Source organism: Pagrus major, chromosome 15 (assembly GCF_040436345.1).
Source record: "Pagrus major chromosome 15, Pma_NU_1.0".
Lineage (NCBI taxonomy): Eukaryota > Metazoa > Chordata > Actinopteri > Spariformes > Sparidae > Pagrus > Pagrus major.
The window spans coordinates 16009430-16022387 of record NC_133229.1 but is presented as its reverse complement, the minus strand read 5'-3'; the positions used below and the strand labels follow the sequence as shown (position 1 = coordinate 16022387).

Genomic DNA, 12958 nt, shown 5'->3' with positions numbered 1-12958 from the left:
TCAGCTGAAGAGTCCTGTCAATCTTCTTTAAGTTTACACTCACGCACTTGTGCTTGCAGGAGTGTATCTCACTGTCTGAAAGCTGTAAATCAGAGAGTCGTGCAGATAAAAGAGAGCTGAGGTTGTGCAATTTCGGCTGATGTACGACTTACAAATGACTCGGATTTATACAAACACTGCAAGTGGCTTCATTGATCAACAGGTTTCAAACAAACTTGTGTTTGTCAGGTTTCCGTTAGCAAAATCCAATTTTTGTTACACGATATTGAAACTCCTCCACTTGTTGCTCTCTGAGTGGAAAATGTAAAAAAGGAGAAAAAAAAGGCTTCCACCTGTTACCCCTGCCTCCGTGCTCATCACGCCTGCTGTCAAAACTGATTGTCACACGGGGAAAATGACTTCTCTGCATGGCTGAAGATATTGATTAATCATTAAGTCTAAAAAAAAATGCCAGATTTGTGTGAGCGTGCGAGGTGATGTCTTCTAAATGCTTACTCTATCTAACCAACGGCCCAAAACGATCCAAAAGACATTTAAATATATAATGATGAAAAGGGAAATGCTTCACATTCATTTGAGGAGCAGGAACGAGTCTTTGCTTAATAAATGAATTAAAGACGTGATTTGAAAGATATGGCAAGAACACAAAAGGTAGTTCAACACAAACGTGCCTACTTGTCTGTTCTTGACTCTCAGCTAGATATATTAATTAGAAATATTCAAATTCATTACCTGACAATCATACTCCCTGAGTTGTTGCTCTCTGCGTGGAAAATGTAAAAATCGCTGCCACCTGTCACCGCTGCCTGCGAGCTCTTCACACCTGTTGTCAAAGCTGATTGTCACATGTTGAAAATGACTTCTCTGCATGGCTGAAAATGTCTCAAGTGCCACAACTGGTGGTTTGACTTTGTCATGAGTTGTCAGTTACGACAGCCTGTCTTAACATTGGATCATTACCTCCTCCGCATAACACTTTGAACTCCTGGATGAAAACGCACATCCCCACTGTTTTATCCCTCTGAAGCCAATTAAAGTCATGATTGCAACAAAGGAAAGATGCTTCATAAAATCTGATTTACTCTTCCTATGTTGCCAGACAAAGAGTTAAGTGCTAATTGCATGTCTAAATAGATTTCCTCTTCTTTCCTGTTAGCCATTGGCCACTCTATAAGGTAAGATGTTGTTTATTTAATTTGGGAATGTGTAAATGAACCTTGAACTCCCAAATGCAATTATGTTGACATTAACAAGCCTGCGCTTTCATATATTTAAAAAGTGAAGCTGTGTTTTGTCCGCTCAAGTACTCATATATACAGTATGAGGCATCTGTTTGTGAGTGTGTGTGATGGAGCACTGCAGCGCATCCAACCCGCAACCCTGCCCACTTCCCACTAAGCACTGTGCTATAATTAAAAATGTTGTTCTCGCTTCAGTATCACCTTTCTGCTCACTCAGAGTGGAAACACATATTGCACCAAATAATTTCAGATCTGTCGACGTTTTTCTCGTGCTCTGGTATTCCAACACGTCGGCCCTGATCTTTCCAAAAAACCTTTGCGGATCTAAGCTTTGAAAATAATTCACTCCCCAGATTCATACGCACACACTCAGAGGGAGATGATGCAGCAAATCCCACCTGACAGTTTAAACTCTGTTGAAAACACTTGAGATGGCCTTTGCACTCACTGCTGATGGACCTAGTTTTAAAGTTTCCACTGGTTGTAACTTAAGAAAACATTTTGCTTTCATCCTCCCTCAGAATAGGCCGGTTTAAAGAAGCAATTTGTATGAATTGGCCACCTGCTAAACTCTTATTCTGGACAGATGGGAGGCAGCATATCATCATCATGCTGACTGTAGCTGCCATTAGCTAGTCAGCTCATTTTTGAATGTGTTTGAACAAATTACAGTGGATAAATATTAGCAACAAGTGAGATTTGAAAATCAAGTTTGTCTTCTTAGTACAGTATCAGTTAACCTTCCCCTCTTCATAAATGACTCTCGCTGAGCAACAGACCCACATAGTGAGGAAAATACTCAAACTGAACTTTTAAAGTCATATTAACCAGAAGTTATGTTTGCACGAACGTTCATGAGGAGGTGGTTGGTTTGCTGCAAGTCTTTAGTCTTTTTCTCTCAGAATTATAAGCTACCTAGCTCACTGAATTAAAAATAGCAACAACAAAATGAAATGCAGACAAGCTTGGACCTTAAAGGGACGGTTCACCCCGAAATCAAAAAACGCATATTTTACCTCTTACCTCTAGAGCTATTCATCCATATAGATTCTTTTGATGTGAGTTGCTGAGATTGGGAGATATCGGCTGTAAAGATGTCTGCTTCCTCTTTAATATACTGGAACTAGATAGCACTTGGCTTTGGTGCTCCAAGAGCCAAGAATACCTATACAGCAAAATATTTGGATTATCCAGCCCACCACTTTAAGATATCTTAAGAAAGACTTCTGTATACAAAAATATATAAATATATAAACAACACAAAATACACAGGTGATTATATTCAAAAGCAAGGTGGAACAAAAAAGAAAACCCCACCCCCACAAATTGAAATGTCTCCGTAGTGAACACACACAGAAAGGAAGCTTCTCAAGCCAAACGAAGCAGCAAATTAGAGTTTATGAGAAAAAATACAATCTGCAGTAACTCACCAAACATTCTGGCTGTCTCATTACGGGTGAATAAATTAAACATTTGGCAATTTCATGCAGATTCTCATGTTTTTGCTGAAGTGGTAGCCACAGTATGTTCCGGTATAAACGTATGAAGTTATACTCAATAAAACCCAACTGATATCTTGTTTAGCTGATATCATTTTGCAATCATAAATTTGCAGTAATAACTTTTAAAATATGATATAGAAATTTGGTAAATGTATATACATTATAATTATGTCATAATTTTAAATGTCTGAACCACATTTTATTATATATGTTGAGGTATCTTTTACTCTGGATCAATGAGTTTGACCCACTTTGGCATAGAATATTGTGACTGTTGTTCTTAAGATTTTTTTGCATGGCTGAGAAATCAGTCCTGTCATGTATCTGCTGCACTAAGTACCTTGGTTTTGTCGTACAGGGCGTGGTTGTCCAAAAGCATCTTCCGCTCCGCTCGAGCGAACCTCCTCAGGTCTCTCTCAAACTGCTGCGGAAGAAAAGAATCAATTGTCTGAAACCAAATATCTGTTTTACTTGTCTGTTTTTATGGCATTGAAAGGAAATAGTGATACATGAATGCCTTTATGCTTCCTGAAGAGCTTTCTAAGGAAGAAGGTATCCTATGTCAGACATTATTGTTATTTTCATATAATATAATACACTTGCATGTGACTCCGTATTAATTTTGATGTCCTTCAAGTTTCATTGAAGTTGTTTTAGTTGTCTAAAAAGAAAGTCTCCTGAGAACTAGATTGAAGAAATTAATTCAACACCTTTTTGGCAAAATAAAGACCTCCTGGACCTTGACCTTGATGTTGTTCTTGAGTCCAAGCAACATTTTATCACACGGTGTCAGCACACACAGAAATGATTCATCGTGAAGTACAGTAACTACTATATTTTTCCTTTTTTTACCCATGGATTCGACCTGCAGCTACTCCTCACTGTCACACACTCTGTATAATCCTTCATACCCTGGAGCCGGACCAGCCCAGGAGAGCAAAGGCGTAGCGATCCATGGGTGGCGCCACCAGGTCCACGCGCACCGCCCTCCAGCCCCTGCTGTCCCCCTCGGCCACGTGGAGACCTCCTTCCACTTGGCTGCCCTCCAGCCGCAAGATCAGGAAGCACTTGGCAAAGTGGTCCATGGCCTCAAACCTGTGGCTGGGAAGCTTTGACACATCGAGGGTGGAGGCCTGGTAGTCACAGTACAGCAGAATGCGCTGGTGGAGAGAGAAAAATGCAGTATTTTATCATGGATTTTGGTAGAAATTAACAATCTGTGTTTACTGGGTTTTAAAGACCTTTTCGCTGTGCGCCAGTCTATAAAATATTCTCTACAACCTTTAGTAACATCATTTTTATAACACATATAGCTTTAATAGTATCATTAAATTAAGTCATGCAACTGAAATTATCTGCATGGGTCTTGGCAAGAGACTTCAAGGAGGACAGCCATCCATCTCTCTCAAGCGAGCACCCAGGAGCCCTCTCAGCAAAAAGCCGGTCACCTTTCATCTGCAGCCCAGACTTCAGAGCAGCCAAAAAGAGGCCTATCTGAGGATCAGAGCCTGCACACTGGCCCGCAGAAGGTTAAAAGTACTGGAGTATAATCTGTCAGCGAGGTGTTCAGACCTAAATATTTCTAATAACTATTCATCACCAAAGCAAGGATGCCATGTTTGAAGTGATGTGGTCAGAAGCACTGAGGAAACCTGAGTCATGCCTCCTCAGCTTTACGCTCATTAAGATGAGTTATCAAAAGCCTGCATGATTATGTGGCAAGAACCATTTCATTTTATAAAGTTGTACTTGTCCAAATGACGTAATTTTCATTAATGTATTTAAGTAAAAGGTTTTACTGGAAGAATTGGCTGAATATTCAGTCTGGCTCCCACTGTCTGACCCAGAGTTGAGTCTTTAAGTACACCAAAGTCACTTTATCTGTTATTTGACAGGCAGGGTGAGAGTACAGCCACTAAAAAAACGGACCCTTATTTGAAACTTTGTAAAGACTTTGGGGTCATCGGAAGCCAAATGGTGTAATTTAAAGCAGCAGCTCTATCACAGATCAGCTGTGTTTCAGGATCCATCAAAAGTAGCTTTAAAAACTCAACACGGAGAGATTCAGTGCTGTGCTTCTGATAAAACCTGACTGTGACTCTTAGAAAATGTTATTGGCTACAATGAGCACTGCAACTTTCTTGAAAAAACAGATTCTTTGTAATCTCGGAGATAAATAGCAAACATACTGAACATGCCTGGAGGTATTGACAGTGGTTGAGTCGAGGTTATGTTTCTTTGAACAACACTGGATATTTACACATCTCATAATAGTGAGCAAGAGTCTGAAATGAGAGGGGAGGGGAGGATTTTTCTGGGGATGATGTTGTGTGAATGGATCTTATCTGTGGAACATTTGTGGGTTTTTTCTTTGTTGAATGGCTGTTAGTAAAGATCAAACATCGCTGTCCTTAAGTCATACCTGCTAACAATTGGTGAATGACCTACCCTCAACACCCCTGCACCCATATAACCTATACATAAAATATGAATAGAATAAATTATATGAAACAGCTCACAGTAAAATAAATAATTAAAAAAAACATACAAAAAAGCAAACAAGAGACAACATCTAAAATTTACAGTGTGTGTGTGTGTGTGTGTGTGTGTGTGTGTGTGTGTGTGTGTGTGTGTGTGTGTGTGTGTGTGTGTGTGTGTGTGAAGGAGCCATCAATGCCAGGTAGACCCCCACAAACTCCCATGAAAATTGTGAGTGTTGGCAGGTATGGTACTGTAAGTACAGCCTAACAGATACAATAGCATGGCTGTTGACCATTGGCTGGCAAGTTTGGCTCATGAGCCAAATCCGATCCTCCAAATGAAAATATTTTGCTTCCAACATTAGCACCCAAATCAAGTTTTGCCAATCTCTTATCTCAATGAACAATTCATTCCCAGATAGCTAAATTTACACCCACACCCGGCCCACATACCGCGTGGAGTGATGGCACTTGGCTGACAGCTGGCCATGATGCCTGTCCAGGAGCGGACCGCCCAAGTGCTATCATTCCACGCAGTATGTGGGCCAGATGAACGTATCTGCCATGGGCCAGATCTGCGCTGCAACTATTTTTTCTATATGAAATGTAACATCTAACATCAATCAATCAATCAATTGTGTCTCAAAAGCAAATAGACGGCAGTATAACACAACAGCACCAATTAACAGAACTTTCATTCAACCGCAAAACAAACGTGACTGTTTATTGAGTATGGATTACAGATCAGTTCAAGTCTCATTGTGTACCTCGAGGCATACATTTAGCATATTTGAGTATTTTTGGCTGCTTTAAGCCCACTGGGTAAAATGAGCGAATCATTAATCACTTGTATTATTAATTTTTGAAAAGCAAGCAAAAAAAAAACATTGACGGCATAGAGCTTCATCCCCTGAGCCTGTAAGAACATGTTGGACCCCCACATAATCAATGGGGCTCACAGCTGAACCCAACTGCTGACTCCTGTCAAATCATTTCCAATGTGTTTCAGAATTTTCCCTTTTTCTTGGAAAAACGCCTTACAGCAGTTGTATCGCATATATTTGTACTTTACATGTATTTTCATATCTTAAAAACCAAAACCAGCTTTGAGATATTGTAGTGAACCATGTTGCTACTTGTAGAATGAATTTATTAATAAAAATCAACAGCAACGCCGACTTGATTGGTTAAATCAGGCTTAAAAGCACAACTGTAACTTTTGTCACAGCTGAGAACAGAGGTAGCCATGGATACGAGTAGCAGGACATGGACCACTGTCTGAACATCTGCTCAAACTTGTCATCGGTCTCATTTGAGGCTGGAGTGGGGAAAAAAAAAAGGGGGACGGCTGAGTGTAAGATTCAATAGAGAGACGAGCCTTCAGTCAGCCACACTGGATGGCTGGAGCTCATTCCCTGGTAAATGGTTCCACTCCTTAGATAATGGAAATCTCTGCCAAGTAAGATGTCAGTGTGTTGAAGAGAGAGAAGGAGAGGGGGCCACTGATGAGAAACAAAGCCGTAAGTGTAGAAAGCAGTGAAATGGAGTGAGCGCAAGAGAGTTAGAGAATAAAGGGTTCGACCTGTAAGAGAAACTAAGGAATAGGTGGACGAGGAGATAACATAAAGACAGAAAAAGAGAGAGAGAGAGCGAGGAAGAAGCCAGCCAGAGAGTCTTTGAATTGATTTCCTCGGGGCCTCGCCCTGGCTGATTATGCTTCTCTCTGGATGCACGAGTGTTAAGGCGATTAAGATTACAAATTGTCAATTTAATTCTAGCGCCCGGCGTAATTGTTGGGATACTACTCTCCTCTCACTGGCCATAAATCTGCTGCACTCTCCTTAAAGAGCAATAATTGGGGAAGCCAGTGCAGCGAGCAGCCACTCTGCCTGTCCAGCAAATGACTGAGGTTAATCACCAAACATTAAACACCATGTCAGCAGAGCCCGAATAGCTGCAACTAAACAGTCCTGCCCGACTGTCGACCTGTACAGACGTTTCCCAGAATGCACTGAGCAGGTAACCAAGGCATCCCAAATGTAGGGATTTAATATTAACTCTGTGTTTTCTAATGTAGCAGAAATACTTGTTAATGTATTGTTATGCCTTACTCTATAATAATAAAGTAAACAAATTATGTGACTGTGACGGAGGAAACTCTCCATACGGAAAGAGAATCAACTTTAAGCTTCTGGTGCGCCCCATGTACAGAGGCTGTGTCCTCGTCGCAGTGGACCAGGGTCCCCTCTGGCCCCTTGCTGCATGCATGCGTGTGTGTGTGTGTGTGTGTGTGTGTGTGTGTGTGTGTGTGTGTGTGTGTGGTGTGTGTGTGAGTGATCTTTTGGATGTTTAAGAGAACACAGAACATTAAGTCAAATTTGATCGTGTAGGATCTTGTTGGCATGTCGGGAGATTTAAATAATCGATCAAAATAAGCTGCTGTGCCTTGTGCACAGCGTTAAGAGGTGCAGTTATCATTTCTGCTGCTGGGGAGTCGCTGCAGGTCATTTCATATTTTCCTCATTAATGATAGAGTCTATTATTTCACCCACCAGCAACCCATCCGCTGTTGATCAGGCTGTTAATTTTTATGACTGCTGAATCTGTTGATAATCTCCAGATTATCCGCGGTGCCCGTGGATAAAGCTGTGGTCCGTGCATCAGCGCTGTGGTATAGCAAAAGGTATGTCTTTGTTTGCACTTCATAGCGTATCAGGAATGATATTTAGCCTACATGACTGAAGTTATAGTCAATATTGTTTAGGCCTACACTAGGGATTTGATTGTAATTAACATGATTGGGTTAAAACAGGGCTGCCCAAAGTTTGGCCCGCGGGGAAAGTTGGCCCACCGTAAGGTTTGATTTGGCCCGCCAGATGTTTCCAGCAAGAAATAAAATCTGTAGGATCCCTAATTATTACTTATTGTTCATTATCTGAGCATGGCGGGCAGATTGACACTTTGTACAGTAAATTTTCAACCTTGTGATACTACGGAAGCCCTGATCGCCAAGTGGGGGAAAAATATCAAGGAATCTAAGATTATCCGGGCAAAAATCATTTATCAGCTGTTCTTAAGTCATAAAAACAGACAGAAACAGTTAAGATCAGATTTAGAAAATGGACGCTAGAATTATTGCCATTTGTCATCTTGACAAGGCCACACACCACATGCTTTCTTTTGGCCCTTGGTCCACGATTAAAATATGATTAAGATATGATTGCAATCATCTCTCAACTCTGCATGATTTCACCTGCTCTCTGTGCCCTGAGTTATAACCAACCCAGTCGGTTTTTCCAGTTTAAATATCTTTAAAGTGGACAGCAATCATTTCTGGAGAAACTCTAATTGCAGAGATCTGTATTTAGTTTCCTGTCTGATTGCGGGTCAACACCCAACCTTAAAGTTCAAACTCTGCCTGTGTGAGAAGTCCGAGGAGGCCATGGTACGTGAGACCCACAGGGAGCAGATCTCAACTAAATGGCCAGCACCCTCCTCACTTTCCCTCCTCTAATTATCTTCAGTGGTCGTGCGATGCAGGCAAAAAATTCTGGAGTCGCCCTCTGCTGCAACCCCTGAAATGCTCTCCCTCTGCAATTACAGATAACCATTCACCTTCCTATAATAGGCAGGGATTCTTAAAGTTCCCTTTACGTTCGGTAATAGCTTAGCTAAAGGCAGTGACAGTCCCCACTTAGATAATGAGGCCAGAATGACAGCATAAAAGCACTTAAACACTGACTAATCTCAAATTAAAATCCCCCCGAGACACACTTGAGACAAGTTGCGGGAGAAGGTCTGCACCCCATCTCAAACACGAGGCCGCGAATGTAGGTCACTGCTTCTTCTGGCGGATATTTCGGTCCCTCCTGGCAGTGCATTTTCTTTCAGCCCTGAATCATTTTGATGCCTTCAGAGAGAAGTATTAATGAGTTATGATGACAGTCGCACAGACCATTAAGTACCTGGATATGGATGCCCTTCGTTGGATGAGGTTTGCGGCCTTCCTGCCCACACGCGCACGCTGCAGTGGCGCTGCTTTCTCTCGGTCTGACACACATACACTCACAAATCCACCATAAAAACAGGATGTCATGAAGTTCCCCGTCTCAGCATCGCCGGGGGCTGTTTAGCCCAGTAGCGCTCTGTAATCATCTCCCACGCAGCAGGTAATGTCAGCGAGCATCTGAGAGTAAGCTTATTCCAGCAGAACTGTTTACAGAGGGAATTACAGAGGAGGACAGCAGGAAGATAATCTTTTCCCCCAAAGCATCGCCCTGGAGCACTGAATATAAAAAAAAAGAGAGAACACGACTTTTGAAATAGTGATCTAAAAGCTTGTATTTTTTCGATTTGACTATTTACTCAGGCTTTTCTTGATGAGTGGTCGCGACCACCTGCATCCAGAGGACGAGCACAATGCTGCGAGGCGCTCTGATCTCATCTCACATTCTCTCTCGCTCGCAGAAAAGAGACTTCAAACCTCGCCTTCAAGTCGCAGATTAGCGTGCGTTAGCCAGGACCGTTTCAACAGCGTTTTGACTTTGATTCACAGCTCCGACGGAATGAAAGAGACTGATTGCTGGAGTTAAAGTGTAGCGGTTCGTGTGTCTGCATGTGTGTCCTCTCAATGTCACTCAAAGTAGCCTTTGCAGCTCAGATTTTATTTAGATCTCGATGTGACTAACTCTCTGTGACTGCAAAATAACCTCAGCTGTATATGGGCAGCTCTGCCTGAATCACTTATTCAACCGAAGGGAAAACTCTCCGATCCCTAACCACATTGACTCAGACCAGATGCAGAACAATAAAGCCTGAGCTGAATGGCATTATGACGGCGGCAATGCATACAAAGCTCGGCCTTCAGGAAGCAGCACTTATACAGTATTTAGAGCCGGAGATGATAGATGGATGGAGGATGAAACATGGCCCTCTCCGTCTCTCCGTCGCTATCACCAGGGCCAAGCTGAATCTCATCAGTCTGCCACAGAAGCTGGTGGCTGACCTTGCCTCTGCCCCCAAGTTATGCTTTCAGAATATCAGCAGGAGGGGGGAGGGAAAAAAAATGATGAACCCGTTTTTGCAAGGACGTTTCTAGATAGATGTATTTTTAACTCCCTGCAGGCTGAAGAGGGGTGCTGAAGGGGTGGGAGGGGGGTGCCCGTGATATTAGGCCTGAGTGAAGACACGTGGGCCCCCAGGGGCTTGATTGCAGATGACAAGGTTACACGACTTAGAGTCAACCTCTGCTACCTCCACTTAATCATTGTCTCTTGTGTCCTCGTCCCTGCAGGCCGCTCCCCTCTGCATCCCCGTTCCATCCAGCCGTCCGTGAGAAGAAGGCTTCCGGTGGTATCAAACTGACCATGCTTGGGCTCCGAAAAGCCGTTTTAACACCTGACCTAGCCGCCTAAATCACTGTCTCACATCCGTTCCGACTCCTTATCCCCGCACACTCACACCTTCACCTCGTTCCCTCCACCTATAGTGAGTGTAAGTGGCTGCAAGTGGCTGCAAGTGGTGAGAGCTCCGCGCGATAACATACAGTAAGTGGGAGGTAATTACAGTCAGGACAGACCGCTGGAGGAGAGGAGGCATGTGGAGGTGTGGATGGAAGAGGGGAAGGAGGGATTTATTTTTAAACCCGGCGATGACAAAAAGAAGCCGACAGCTAGACTAGACAGCGCGGTCCTGCTCTTCATCAAACACTTGTCTCCTCTCATGACCCTCTCCAGCTACGCATTTATCTGAGGGAGAAAACTGTGTTGACAAAGAGAGGTCCTTCCACATCCTCTTTCTTGTTTTAGTCGTTTTTGTTACAGAATGTCATGTGCTGTACACTTTCTGTTGGCTATATACCATAATGTATTTGCATTGGCCTTTGGAAGCACAACTTTGCTCTAACATGTTGCATCAACATATTCAGTGGAAAGGAAATCAACCGTCTGCATGACGTTAAAGGACATGGCGTATTATGCTCATTTTCAGGTTCATGATCTTATTTTGGGATACTACTAGAATAGGTTTACATGCTTTAGTGCTCAAAAAGCACATCAGTTTTCTCATACTGTCCAGTGCTGCAGCACTGTATTTCCCCCCACTGTCTGAAACGCTCTGTTTTAGCTCCTGTCTCTTTAAGGCCCTGATCTGCTCTGATTGGTCAGCTCACACATGCCTTACCCAGCACTAACACGCTAACAACAGCAGAGCAGCTGTGCTAAATCAAGTCTTAGATGCCAAACTAGCCGCAAGGCTTACATTTTGCAAATGGTGACGTAGTGTGATGTCACAAAGTCACGGATTTAAAAGCGGGACTACTGACGAGGTGTTTCAGGAGCCTTGTTTTCTGTGGGAGAGAGGAGCTTCTGTTGGTGCGGACTCTGACATTCAAAAACTGAATACGGTGGATCTGACTGGTGTGTCGTCAGTGGACAACAGAAGACCTGCTGCACACACCTCTAATTGTTTTCATTGTATAGTTATACGGTATATAATATAAGCTCTAACTGTTAACACAATATATGTGAACATGCCATATCTACATTAAAAACATTGTTTTTTGTTGCTGTAATTGAAAGCAGAAACAAAGCGCTACACACTCTGCCTCCATATCTATTTATTTGTTTTAAACTGACGGTGTCTCGGCCCTCAGGCCATCTCCAACATCAACAACTGCTGGTTTCTGTAATCCCTCCTGCTGTTTGTAGAGGCCACGAAGTGACTCCTTTAGCATTTCAAGTCCCCAGGAGGTGTGTCAGCATTTTTCAGTTGTCAATCTGACAGGACACTTCTATTTAGCAGTTTATTCAGTCCGCCTGACAGCTCACATATTTTCTCTAGGATTTTAGTGGGCGTTCAATGCAAAGAGCCGCTTCAGGAACTGGTGAGACAATGAAATGTGATCGAGGAATTCCAGTTAGTGGAGAAATGAGACTGAAGGCTTATTAGAAGCCAAAAAAGAAATCATTATGGATTTATTTTAAGTCTCCAGAAAGACACTGCAATTCAAGGCTGGATTACAAAGCCGCTGAACAGGACAAGATCGCACTGCAGTCCTCATCAGCACAACTGAAGGGCAACATGTACATGTAGCACGTAGCTTTCCAGAGATATTAAGTATGTTGTAAATGATATACGCCGATCAGGCATAACATTATGACCACCTGCCTAATATTGTGAAGGTTCCCCTTGTACAGCCAAATCAGCTCTGACCTGTCAAGACATGGACTTAAGACCTCTAAGGGTGTCCTGTGGTGTCTGGCACCAGGGCGTTTAATAGTGGATCCTCTGGGTCCTGTATGTTGGGGGGTGGGGCCTCCATGGATCAGATCTGCTCCAGCACGTCTTACAGATGCTCGATCAGGTTTGGATCTGGGGAATTTGGAGGCCCGGTCAACACCTTTGGCCTTTTATTGTGTTCCTCGAGCTGTTCCTGAGCAGTGTTTGCGATGTGTCAGGGCACATTGTCTTGCTGGGAGGCCACTGCCATCGGGTAGTGTTGTTGTGATGAGGGGGTGTACTTGGTCCACAACAGTGTTTGAATGGGTGGTGCGTGTCAAGTGGCATTCACATGAATGCCAGCACCCAAGGTTTCCCAGCAGAACATCGCATTGTGATGAGATGATCAATGTTATTCACGTCACCTGTCGGTGGTTTTAATGTTGTGGCTGATTGGTGTACATATTAATGTTGTGTGTGACAGTGACGACAATCAGGTCGGGTGAAAATGCGTTTC

The 12958-nt window shown here is 43.0% G+C and overlaps 1 protein-coding gene across 1 annotated transcript in view; it reads right to left on the bottom strand.

Annotated features, from left to right (window-relative positions):
- Positions 1 to 12958, bottom strand: part of dntt (deoxynucleotidyltransferase, terminal) — an 86258-nt gene that overhangs the window by 30712 nt on the left and 42588 nt on the right. Inside the window, exons 9-10 of the mRNA XM_073482319.1 lie at positions 3655 to 3903; positions 3084 to 3167 (exon numbers count right to left, since the gene is read on the bottom strand). Of these exons, the coding sequence (XP_073338420.1) occupies positions 3084 to 3167; positions 3655 to 3903 (333 nt within the window). The remainder of the gene's footprint in view (positions 1 to 3083; positions 3168 to 3654; positions 3904 to 12958) is intronic.